Here is a 13,088-nt window from a genome sequence, read left to right on the forward strand (position 1 = left end):
CCCATTCTAAAATACATTTCAGGAAATCAGTCATTATTATTAACTAATATCAATGCCAGTAACACCACCTGCTATATATTGAAATGAGCTGTGCAAATATGAAAACAGACAGGGGAGCATTGTATTGGGCTATACATAATCAAATAAGGAAATTCTAAAAATACCAACTATACATTTGTAAAGCTTATTTTTCATACTTCTAGCTTAAGTATAATAGCATAGCTGGATAAGATCAAGGGCCTATTAAATCCAGCATTCTATTCCAACAATGACCATCCAGATGCTCATGAAAAACCCACATACAGAACATAGGTGCAGCAGTGCATAGGGGCATTCCCCATGTTTTCCAGCAATTGGTATTTGTAAGCAAATTCCTAAAGTACTAATGACAATATATAGCCACCTTGACTACAAGGCACTGACAACTTCAGTACCCATGGTTCTGCCTTATCTCTTTTTAAAGCTGTCCACCTTAACACCCATCACAACATCTTACTGGAAGTGAATTCCATAATTTAACTATGTGCTGTGCAAAAAAACACTTCGTCAGAAATGTCTGGAATCTCCCACCATCCAGCTCTACTGGATGATCCTATGTTCTGAATTTATGAAAGGAAAACCTCCCCTCTCTCAACTTTCTTCACATACATAATTTTATATTCTTCTCTTTAATAGACTCTATCTTGTCTCATCTCACTGTTTTTCTTCTCCTAAGCAAAACAGACCCAAAGTTCAGACACCATATTTTCTTTAACATACCAATTGTGTCTGATCAGACTTTACCTGAAGTATGAGTACAACAGCACACAAATAGGTAGTGATCCATTTTCTCTGCAAGGGCCCAAGTTAACACTTAATGGATCTGAGAAACAGCTTCTGTATATCTGTTCCGGTTCCTACATGATGCTTTTGTATAATAGCATTGAAAGCACAGATACACAATTTCCCCTTGAAACCAGTTGTTATCGTATACTAATGAGACTCCGTAAAATTCCTTTTCCTACCCAGAAAATGTGTATACAGCCATCTGTACTACAAATCAGTGTCTTCATCTTAATCTCAAAAGATAAAGAAAATATTAGAAAACACAACAGTGATATGGCACAATTCTTCACAGCACTAGGTGAGGAGAGGAGAGACACTCAAGCAAATTACTCAAAACAGCCTTAATGCATGAGAAATCTCCTTATTAGGATTTCTCTTGGTTAAGCTCAGATGCAAACCTTCCTCATTTGAATAATGATCATATAATTTTGTGGTTGCATGGATGAGAAATTTGCAACCTTGGTGATCAGGACTATATCAGAGGTGACAAACCTGGATCCAAGCTAGTATCTGAAGAACCATTCCTTTGATGGAGGTCATAAATTGGTGTCTGACCTTCAGACAGCAACAACTGACAAAAATAAAAATTGTTCCACATCAAGATTCCTTCAAATAAAAAACAAGAGTCTGGCTATGGTAGGCACTTCAGGTGCTAGTTTTTTTAGTGTGCAGGCTGTCTTTTGGGGGACTGGTGGAGCATACTTTTATATGGATTCTCTTTTGTGAGCTGAAGTGGTATAGTCCAGACAACTGTGTCTCTCTGAGAACTAAGCTGCCTGGGAATCCAAGCTGTGTTGCTAGGGGAATTATCTTCAAAACTGGCTCCATGAATTCATCACTGAGATGAATGGAACAAAGTGGATGCTGCATGGAATTGCTAGTAAATTCTATCCACATTTTCCCAGCATTTAGGCTTGAATTTATCTCTACAAATGGCATCACCTATCTCCCATCTTTTTTCCCCCTCCTTTCAGAAATAAAAGCCTTGATGGAAAATTAGATTTTCTCACTAGCTTAACTAAGAGAATCAGCATGAACAGACTACAAAGCAAGACTTTCCCCTGTCTGGGAGCAAAGAGACATTATGTTATAACCAGGAGGCTGCTGCTTCCATGGTCAATGAATCAGTTTCTTCTCTGTACCCTAAAAAAGATTCCCCAGAAGTCAGCAATTCTTGTCATGAATCAAACAGGGTGGGGTGTGCCTAGAAGTTAAACATTTATGATCTTTGCAAACAAAAGAAGTAAACTAATTTTTGTTGTTAAGAAATTACTGACATTTTAAATGAATACTTAAGTTTTTGTTTTCATTCCAACAATTACATATAACTGTAGCCTTAGTACACACGCTTCTTATTTCACTGTAGCACAGATCACTCCTGTCGAATTCAAATGAAAGTCTGTTCAGATTGGAAGCCACTTTTTAAAAATTGTTTCTACACTTCTCTCCATCCATTTGCCCCACACCAAATCCTAGTATTCCAGCCTTCTTTAAGTTAGAGTTTTGAAACCAGGGTTCCCAAGAACCCTAGTGTTCCATGAGAGATGTTCTGCAAGATATTGTGACTGGGGAAAACATAAATAACATTTTAGCTATAGATATAGTTTTTATGCAGAGGTTTCCTGAGACTTGAAAATTGTTTCAAGGTTTTAATCCAGTAAAACTGTTGAGAAAGGTTGCTTTAAGGTTTTTAAGTATTTTCAAAACATGTGCATGTTTTGAGGTCTGTAACTTGCTTTGATGACTATTACTATTAAAGTCAGTCCTTAGTATCCATGAGTTGAATGATGGCGCTTCATTCTGGACCCCCCTCCCCATGGACGAAACCTCAAGTCATGTGATTTTTAATTTCTATACACACACATGCAGCCACTCTGTTGTGGCTGTGTGCATACATGGCCATGAACGCCAATGGGGCTTGCTATCTGTGGATGCTTAAATATGCGGACGGAAAGATCACAGTTGGGGAAGGTGAGCTGAATAATCATTGCCACTGCATTCTCTCCTATCAAAATATCTGAAAAGATTTTCTAAACAAATTCTCAACTTCACTTTACTTCCATGCCCTTAGGACACAAAAGAAACACATTTGAAAAAGCTGAGCAAAATCATATCAAAATCCATGATTTTGGCCCTAAAACTTTCCCTCGACTTGTACATAAGGTTGACGTCTACACAAGTATATACAGTAAATGCACTATTATAATCCAACTAGGCCCTAAAATGAACTAATTGCTCTTTCATGAAAATATTGGCATCACATTAATTTCTGAAATCTGAAGAAAATCCCCATTGTTACTTCACACTTTTATGAAAAAACTTGGGAATAGCAAAGTATAAAATGACGCTAAACTCTTAAATGTGTTGTGAGCCACTTATTTTGGAGATCATTGGAAGTTTCCTTCTCAGCAGCCTACTAGGCAAAAGTGGGTTTGTTAATACTTTCCCCACATGATATGATCTAAAATTACGCTATACTTGTTGGGGGGGGGGAGACATAATCAGTTACTCAAACGAACAGATACTGTATCAAGAAAAATGTGTTCTGAATGAAGACTGGAGGAAGATTTTCTTGTTTTTTGGAGTAGAAAAGTAGTACAGTAAGTATGGTTGCTATCTCCCTGTCTCTCAGTATAAACCCCAGATGACCTAAGGAAACAGTGTCTCCTGCTGAAATACTGGAAGGCTCTATATTTAGGGATGTAGGTATGCAATTTACCAAATATCGTACATTTCAAAATTGTACACAAACCATGTCTAAAAGATTTTAATCCTATGGGGCACAAAAGCCATTGTGCTCCTCACTTCAACGAATGAAACCTGAAAACCAAGAGCATTTTCAAATCTCTTTCTTACTACTGTTACAGTACATTCATAAAGCATAATAAATATCAAACAAATAAACAACCCCAAGCGCCCCCCCCCCATAGCAATGTGTTCTAGATATTGGTGTTGCGTATCTACATTAGCACTACGCAGTGGTTAAATGCCTGTACTGCAGCCATTCACTCAAAACCACAAGGTTGCGAGTTCAAGACCAGCAAAAGGGCCCAAGCTCAACTCTGGCTTGCATCCTTCCAAGGTCGCTAAAATGAGTACCCAGACTGTTGGGGGCAAATTAGCTTACTTGCTAATTAGCTTACTTGCTGTTCACCGCTATGATCTTTGGAATAGTGGTATATAAATAAAACAAATTATTATTATTATTATTATTATTATTATTCTAAAACAAATTTAGTAAATTAAATGTTCATGTAACTGTAATAACAGAAAGCAAACTTACATATTAAAGAAAAAATGAATTTATAATCAAATCAAAGATTAAGTAGCAAACTAGATGGGTAATTGCCTATACCATGTATAAATTAATGAAGGCAAACCAAATTTCCAATATGTTACAGAAATAGGTTTGGGGGTGGGTGTTTTTGGTTTTTTGCAATTACAGTTGTCTTAGTAATAAATGTTTCCTAAACTCCCAGGGAAACACCAGATGCTGGTATATTGCTGCTGCTGTGTGCCTCCGAGTAATTTCTGACTTGCAGCATGTAAGTCAAAATCACTATACTACTGTAATACACTTTTTAACTCCAGATAAAAAAAGGAGTCAGTGTGTATGTTACAACATTTAACTCAGCTTCTGACAACTGCAGCACCAGCAAAAAGACGTTGGAAGTTCTTTAGTAAACAATCTATAAATTGTCACGTATGAACTATGAAGTATTTCAGTAGAATTAATTTCTATCTTTGATATGCTGTTAGAATAGTGTTAAAAATTAAAACCAAGTTTCATTATTTGATTAACATATAAACAATCTACTTCATTATTCCAAGGAAGCTAATAGTTTATGTAAACGAAGCTACATGTATACTTAAGACTGAAAACACGGGAACAAGAAAACTGAGCAAAACTTCGCTCTAATGTTCTGTCAGAACGGGATACTGGGTTAAACACAACGCATTGGGGAACATGTCCTCATCTTCCCATCACCATGCTCCAGCGTGATCTGCTTAATTATCTCCTATTTTGTTGCTATAGTGAAGACAGCAAACAGTGGCATATGCTTAGCACTACTAACTAGCTACAAGCCTTGCTTTGCAAACATGGTTTAGAGGGCAAGTAGAAGTACAAATAAAAGCAACTGTTTGCCATTTTGGATGTAATAAGAGTGCATCATTAATAACAAATCAGGAATCTGGTGCTCATGAACCAACCTGGGGAATCAAAACTGTTTGTTTGTTTTAGTGTTATCTTAATAGCACTGAGCCCAGCTAACTTGTGAGAAGCTGCAAATAGTGCCATTAATCATCTAAGCGAAGGCAACACTTAAATGTTAGAAACATGGTAGATATTAAACCATTTTATTAATCTAGATCTTCAAAACCAAGTTCATCTATAAGATCTTCAAAACAAAGAATTTCTCTCTAGGTATACCTACATCAACAATGGTATCCTATCCACTTTAAATTCTGTATTCAATAGCATGGTTAAAAACATCCTGTTCAGTTGTGGTTTCCCATGTTTTGTGTAGCTTTTGTGGGCTGGCAAATAGAGACACTATACCCTTGTTTAATATAAGCAAAAGCTATAGCAGACATGTAATAAAGTCTAACAGATAGTTTACCACCTAGTGGTCTCTCATATAATACTTTCCTTCTATTTAAATGTTAGGAAGATAGCAGGATAATAATGATATAAGAACAGCAAAGGAGAGGATATTTCTGCATACAAGTAGCTACAACAACTAATGCTATGAAGAACAAAGGGGTATTATTATTCAAGTAAATTTTAATTCAAAACTTTGAACTTTAAGTTATGACCATTTTAAGAGATTAATATCAACAGAGCTCTAAGAAATTGTCAGAAGAATAAGAAAGAAAAACAATTCGCCTGTGTGTGTGTGTGTGTTTAAAGGGATGTACTATTATTAGTAATCCACACAGGGATTAAACAACTGTTGGGAACTGCTCAGTATCAAAGAGGAGGTAAACCAGCATAGGTATGATGCTTAGCTAAGGTTAGTGGTAATTAGTATCCTTTTCCTGTACTTTGCTAAGATTCCAAATATTCTCAGTCTGCTAAGAAAGTACTGCTGGGGCTTATGTTTAACACATTTAAATGAATACACATAAACACTGTAACATCTGCCTCACATTCTTCTTGAAACAACACAATTTTAGATAAACATATTGTTTTAACAGGAAAATAATCGTTAGTTAAATTTAATAAGACTTATTGCCAAATCAATATAAGCTGAACCACTATTTTGAAATAGCAACCCATTCATTAGCAACTGAAAGAAAGGCTGCATCTGCACTGCAGAAATAACCAAGTTATTTCACTCTTTAACTGCCATGGCCCAATGCTATGGAATTCTGGGAAGTGTAGTTTTGTGGGACATTTCACTTTATCTCTGTCAGAGAGCTCTGGTGCCACAAAAAATTACAATTTCCAGAATTCCACAGCTTTGAGCCACAGCAGTTAAAGTGGTGTCAAACTGGATTATTTCTGCAGTGTGCACGCAGTCAAAGAGAAATGTAAAATGTATCCTTGTACATGCTGTATGCTGTAATTTTCTGTATCACCTTTTATAATATTAAGCTTTTGTTTGTTAAAGGGGAAAAAGTAAACAGGAAATCTGTAATAAGCAGAGTGCTCTGATTTACTGTTCATGATTATTTAAACCAATTATAAAAATTACCAGTTCATAGTATTAGAAAGCAAATTTCGTTCCAGAATGGAAAATCCTGGAATCTTATTGAACTTGCTCCACTAAACCTCCATTCCACTATAGTCTTCAATTAAACTGAATTAATAATGGATACTAATTAAGAATGGTAATTTACAACAGTATGCATCCAATCACTCTGAAATACAATTGTTTAGGGTTTTGCTCAGGTTATGAGAATATTACCAAAGAGTTTGCAAGGCCTGAGCAGGGCTATTAATAACTGGGACTCTCGGAATTCCTTCACTTATAGGGTTGTCATGTGTCAAAGCTGATATGATGGCAAAGAAACCAAAAATACAGATCTGCACATGATCAAAAATCTCTGAAATGGTAAAGTTCTCCTTTTCACTTGGCAGAATGTTTCAGCCAACTTGCCAACTGTGAACATGCATACAATGCTAAGTTACAACTCTATAAAAGGATATTTGTACCCAGGTTCTGCGTCAAATTCTATCTTTTTAGATATTCTATACTAACCTTTTTCACTGGAGTCACTCTCTGTGGCTTCATCTGCCCACATTCTGATTTCTTAATACTTCTAAAAGACACACAAATCTTGAAATCTCTCTCTTTTATCTATTGGAGGGGAGAGTGGTTGTTCTGTGTTCTTTCGGAAAAGCGCACAAAAACGAGGAACATTTCAAATTTCAACAATATCTCTAAATTCAATTGGATGAGAAGACTGAGAACACAAGTTTACCAATAATAAAACCAAGGATGAAAAGGGCTGCCCACCACACTGTACCATCAGAAGTAACAAGGGGATACAGAAAAAATGTAAGTAAAAAAAACATTAGAAAGACTCCACTCTTATAAAAATCGCCTCCTGGTAATACCATCTCTTTCTGCCCCAGATCACTTTGAAAAGGGGAGAGGGCATGAGCTGTAAACCACTATGCTGTAAACTACACAGGAGTATGAAAATGAGGCAAGTTTACTGTGTGATGAACACATGTCACAAAATCTATGCAGCCAAATATTAAGGCCAAATGAGGCTGCCCCGCATCTTCGAGGCTGGCCTTGTTGCTGCCCGGAGGAGCGAGCCCGGGGGAGCTGGCCCACCCGGGCTCCCAGCATGCCTTGCTGGGCTTGGGCGGGCCCACTACTGGCCCATTGTGCTGTATGGGGCAGAAGAGCCCTCCTACTGGCTGCCCCGTTCTCCCAGGGTAGCTCATTGGTTGAGGGATCCTGGCTCCCGATTGGTTGGTGAGCCTATATAAGGCCACGCAACGTTCCATTTGGGTGACAGTTGCTCGGCTCTCCCACCCTCCCTCAATTTGGTGTTGTTGTCACAACTTTTCTTTTTGGGGCGGTAGCATAGGTCATGGATCTGGATTAGGAGTTTTGTGACCTGAGAGCACTGAGGACATGCAGTGTGGCCACTGCAGGGGCCACATCGTTTCAGCAGCTCCCAGTGACTAGGGACTTAATAGCGAACACATGATCGACCGATTGCATGTCTTATCCAGGGCGCTTTTCGTGGCCCCTATGTTATCCCAAAGCTTGGCCGTGACCAAGCAAATCGGTTCCTTGACCAATCGGGTTGGTTGATGATCCAGCTCCAGACCTCATGCTTTGGGCCAACCTGACCCCTGTGCTGTTTTGTTAATAAAGTTGTGGCTTTTCTTCCAATTCGGTGTCTTGGTCTTTTGTGGCAGCCTCCCTCCTCAGCAAGTTATTTTGTTTTGGGAAAAAAACCCACAAGGCTACAGATTCCTTTGTCAACTAGATATCCAAGAATAGCAGGGGCATCAAAACTATAGTCAATAGAGGCACAACCTCTACCTCCTGTCTAGTCCCCCCCCCCCCCATTATAGCAAGAGCAAGAGCAAGAGCATTTCTATACTGCTTATAGTACATTTCTATACCGCTTATCAGTGAACTAGCACTTCTTAAGCCATTTACAATGTGTAAGCCAATTGCCCCCAACCTATAAAAGGATGGAAGGCCAAGTAAACCCTGGAGCCCTGTCTGAGATTGAACACACAACCTTATGGCTGCAGTACTGACATTTGTTCACTGTGCTACTAGGGCTCCTACGTGAATGCTATTCATGAATAAAACTCGTGAATAAAACTTGAATAAAACATTATACTGTAAGTAGGAAGGTATACAGATATAAGCATGGTTCTACAGACCAGACATAGGTCATAAAAATAATTGGTGGTGGTGGGGAGATGGACACATATCGGAGGCAGGGAGTGAACATCTTGGTTTCAGCCCCCCCCCCCTTTTCCCCAATGTTTAGTCTATCTACTTGGTCACTCATGTTTTTAATTACACACATTCCCAAACATAGCGCTTCACAGTATCTTTTTAGAATCCAGATTATCTGGGTGCATTACAATTTAATTGCTTTCAAGATGCAGGCATATAATATAATGTTGTAATATCATCATCATCATCATCATCATCATCATCATCATCATCATCAGATATCCAGGACAAACTTGGAGGACTGCTTTTGGTTTGCCTTTTAATCTCACACACACACACACACATACACATATATACAGAGAAAGGAAAAGAGAAACAGATCTTTGTTACTGATAGCTTTTTAAAACAAACAAACAAACAAAAAAACCCCAAAACAAAAAAGCAAAAATCCAACCCTCAAGGAAAATTATTAATCGAGAAATATATCAGCAAACTCTGTGTTTGTTATTGAAATAAATGGAACTGTAATAAAAGAATCCACCAAAGCATCCACTTTGTCCAACCTGGTGGAAGATTCAGATGGGGCTGTCTGCACTGTTCTGTGAAACATTTAGCCTTTTCTGTCAGAGGGCTTTGGTGCCACAATAAGCTAAAATTCTCAGAATTCCACAGCATTGAGACATGGCAGTTAAAGTGGTATCAAACTGGATTATTTCTCAGTGTGGATGCAGCCATAGATAACAGTCAATTTTTCATATCTATGGATTCTGCATTCATGAATTCAACCATCCACTAGTTTGAAATATTCAATAAAATAAATTAAATAAAAAATCCATAAAGCAAACCCTAATTTTACCATTTTATATACGGGACACCATTGTATATGAGTATCCACAGATTTTGGTGCTGGAACCAAATAGATATGAACGACCCACTGTACCTTTTGCACATAATATCTCCTTACAGTAGGAAGTGGAACGGTTTTTAATTAAAAGACAAATGAAATACAGGCGCGTTACAGACCGCCCGTTTGGGGCGGCCTGTAAGCGGCCTTTTCCCCACTGTATTGGGGCCTCAGCTGCCACAACGGTAGCCTCCGAGGCCCTGATCCGTCACTTTCCAGGCCGCGGGGATGCGGCAAAAGGCCGCTTCCCCGCGGCCTGGAAAAGGGTGTCCTTGGGGCTTCATGCCCCAAGGACACCCGATGGCGGCGGGGAGGAGGAGAATGGGGCCGCTCAGCCCCTTTCTCCCTTGCGTCCCTGGCGCAGCCGTCTAAAGGCTGCGCCAGGGACGCAAACCTCAGAAGGAGCTCCTTTTCGGAGCTCCTTCTTGCACCGCAGAAAGGGCGGTCTAGGTGCCCTCGTGCGGCGCGACAACGTCATGTCTGCACCGCCTCGTTTGGAGGTGGCGTGTTCATGACATCGTAATGGCGGCCCCCGTGTGGAATGGGCACCGCCATTTTGTATGGACTGGGTCCGTACTAGGTTTAGGGGTGTCAAGAAGTGACACCCCTTTCTAACCCTAGTACGTCCCCAGGACGTACTTTTATGCCCGTTTGTAACAGGCCACAGTTTGAGTTTCTGAAAGGCTTTATAATAATATAATATAGTAAATGTGAGCCAATGTGGTGTAGTGGGTTGAGGATTGGACTATGACTCTGGAGATCAGAGTTTGATTCCCCACTGAGATATGGAAATGCACTGTGTGACCTTGGGCAAGCCACACACTCTCAGCCCCAGAAAACCCTATGATAGGCTTTAGGATAACCATAAATTAGAAATGACTTAAAGGCACACCACCACCACAACATAGTAACTGGATGTAAAGAGATCTTGTAGCACCTTTGAGACCAACTTGAAAGAAACAGGTTGGCAGCATGAGCTTTTGTGACATAGGTCCAAAATACAATGCAAAAATAATCCAGTTTGAGACTGCTTTAACTGCCCTGAGAAGGAGCACAGCAGGAACAATGAGAGGGAAACTAAAGTGGACAGTTGAATGGAGAGGAGAACTCACTGTTATTGTAGTGAAGGTGGTAGGAAGCCAGTGCCTTGTGACAGCTGCTGCTAACCTTACATCTTAGAAATACCTCTTCTTAAGCGATAGCCTGCACATGAGTTCTATGACTAATATCTCAAATAACTGCATAGATTTAAGTCTATGTACGACATATGTCAGCAAACTGAAGACATATACACATAAATATCTAACCCCCCCCCCCAAAAAAAGAACACATTTAATTTAACAGGACTTGCCAATAGGAAAATCAGGGGCTAAGAAAAAGGGCCAAATGAAGTGATCTGTGGCTGCTCAAGCCACAATCACTCTGGGGCTGCGTCAGCTGGATGCTGCGGTCTTGAAATCAGCCGCTGCTGGGGTCCTGAATGGGCTTCCAGCAGGAGGAGCTTTTTGCCATTCCTTTCTGGGCTGGCTTTGGGCCATGTCAGCCAGTCCCAGGGAGGCTTCCGGCCGCTTTGAGGGCATGCGCTGTTTGAACACCATACCCCCAAGGTGCCCAGGAAGGCACTTTATGTGACCTGTCTGCTTCAGGCCTCAGACTGCAGTCTTTGTGTAATGCATAAATAATGTGAGATTCAAACCCTGTAAAGTGGAAAAATAGCAAAATGTTGGGCAAAAGGATAGAACAGGAAAAAGTTCTACTATATTTGGGAGGGCCTGCTTCTAGATTGGTATGGATAAAACTGTAATGCTAAAGAGCAATCCTTGATGCCTTATTTATTCTGTGTTTTGGACAAAAATCTACTATATTAAAACAACAACAACAACAACACGGTGAGGGCAATCTGGCTGTGACATCTGTCACCCCATTCATTCTCAGGGTTGATTTGGCTGATCTGGTTAGCTAGGTGGGTGTCCCCTTCCTCCCTCACCGCTCCATGTGCATCCCTCATGAAGGTGTGCGCTCCGTGGAAGAGGCTGACCATTCCAGATAGAAGCAGTGTACTGTTCTTCGGTCAAGGGTATAATAAGAATGTTTAATCATCAGAGCCAGACCTAACCTAATCTTCTATTGAAAAGTTGTTTTCAGAGATGAACCAACTGCCCTCTTCAAAAAGAATGGGGGAAAGGAAAGAATATAAGTGTACAAAATTGGGAACACAAGATGAAGAAAGGGCTGCATATCATCTCCAAGTCCTTTTCTTGCAGGGATCTCTCCCAACAAACCAGCAAGCCGCCATCCCCAATTTATTTTTACCTTTTTCTGGCATTTTTTAAAACTGAAAAATGCAAAAGAATGGGTCAAAATTCCCCTGTACTTACTCTATCACCCTCTTTAACCAGCTGAAAAAGAAACAGGGAGTGACAAATATCACTTTTGCTTTAGGTTTCAGCAATGTGTTTCGCCAGATATGGCGGGAAATGTGTTGCAGGGCAGTTGCCTACTGCTGAACAAAAGCCAGGAATGTAGAAGAATAAGTATCCAAACAAGGGAACAATGAAAGAGAAGTTAAGTAGAGTTCTGATGGACAAGAAGACCACGGGTCTATCTGGTCCAGCATCTCTTTTCCTACAGCAGTTCACCAACAGTAAGCAGGGCATGTGGATATGTTCTCCAGATCCATGGCTACTGGAATTCATAGCTAGTCATATTGATCGTTCAAATCAACCCGGGGGGGAGGGGGGTCAGCCCAGAAGTAAGGACAAGGGAGAAGCACTCATGTAATGAAACTGTTAATGAAGAGCCAGGGGCCCTTTCACACTACACAATTATAGCACTATGATTCCACTTTAATTGCCATGGTTCCATTCCATGGAGACCTGGAGTTTAGGAGGAACATTTCAAATTCTCAGCCAAAGAATCGAGTGTCCCACCATGGCAGTTATAGTAGAATCATACTTTTACAACTGGGTAGTGTGAAAGGGACCCAGGAAAAACCAATCTCTAAAAGGACCGAGCAACAAATATTACTTGCAAAAATCACAAAAAAGACACAGATATCTAAACTTTTGTCAATATTTAGCTACTTTTCCCTAAAGCTATTTTTATTGTGCCATAACTTTGCTCATAATACACTGAAGGACTATAATCATTGCGTTTTCATTTCCTCTCCATTAACAACCTTCTTGTACATATGTGAGTTCTGCCTTGAGTTGCCAGGCTGGAAATGAGATAAGGCACTTGTAACTTTAATCTTTAATAGATTATGGAGCACTCTAAAGCTCCATCAAGCAGGACAAAGTCATCTGTGCTCCCTCACCTTCAAAAAAACCCAATATCAGCTGCAATCATCCCTTCCCAACATGGCTACTATTCTTGTTGTCAAAGATTAAAACAGAGTAGGGCATTCCTCTGCACCCCTCCTCTGCTCTCCCCTGGGAAAACCATAGCTGCATTGGGAAGCGACACCTTGTCTT

The 13,088-nt window shown here is 39.9% G+C and overlaps 1 protein-coding gene across 4 annotated transcripts in view; it reads right to left on the bottom strand.

Annotated features, from left to right (window-relative positions):
* MLLT3 (MLLT3 super elongation complex subunit) overlaps positions 1–13,088 on the bottom strand; it is a 144,346-nt gene that overhangs the window by 73,047 nt on the left and 58,211 nt on the right. Inside the window, exon 1 of one of the 4 annotated variants that reach the window (XM_089487862.1) lies at positions 7,032–7,573. The exons of the other annotated variants lie outside the window; for them this stretch is intronic. Within the exon in view, the coding sequence (XP_089343988.1) occupies positions 7,032–7,074 (43 nt within the window). The 5' untranslated portion in view covers positions 7,075–7,573. Of the gene's footprint in view, positions 1–7,031; positions 7,574–13,088 lie in introns of those variants that run through there. 4 annotated transcript variants of the gene reach the window in all.

This window comes from Sceloporus occidentalis, unplaced genomic scaffold (genome assembly GCF_023333645.1).
Source record: "Sceloporus occidentalis isolate IW3139 unplaced genomic scaffold, rSceOcc1.0.p SCAF_1, whole genome shotgun sequence".
Taxonomy (NCBI): domain Eukaryota; kingdom Metazoa; phylum Chordata; class Lepidosauria; order Squamata; family Phrynosomatidae; genus Sceloporus; species Sceloporus occidentalis.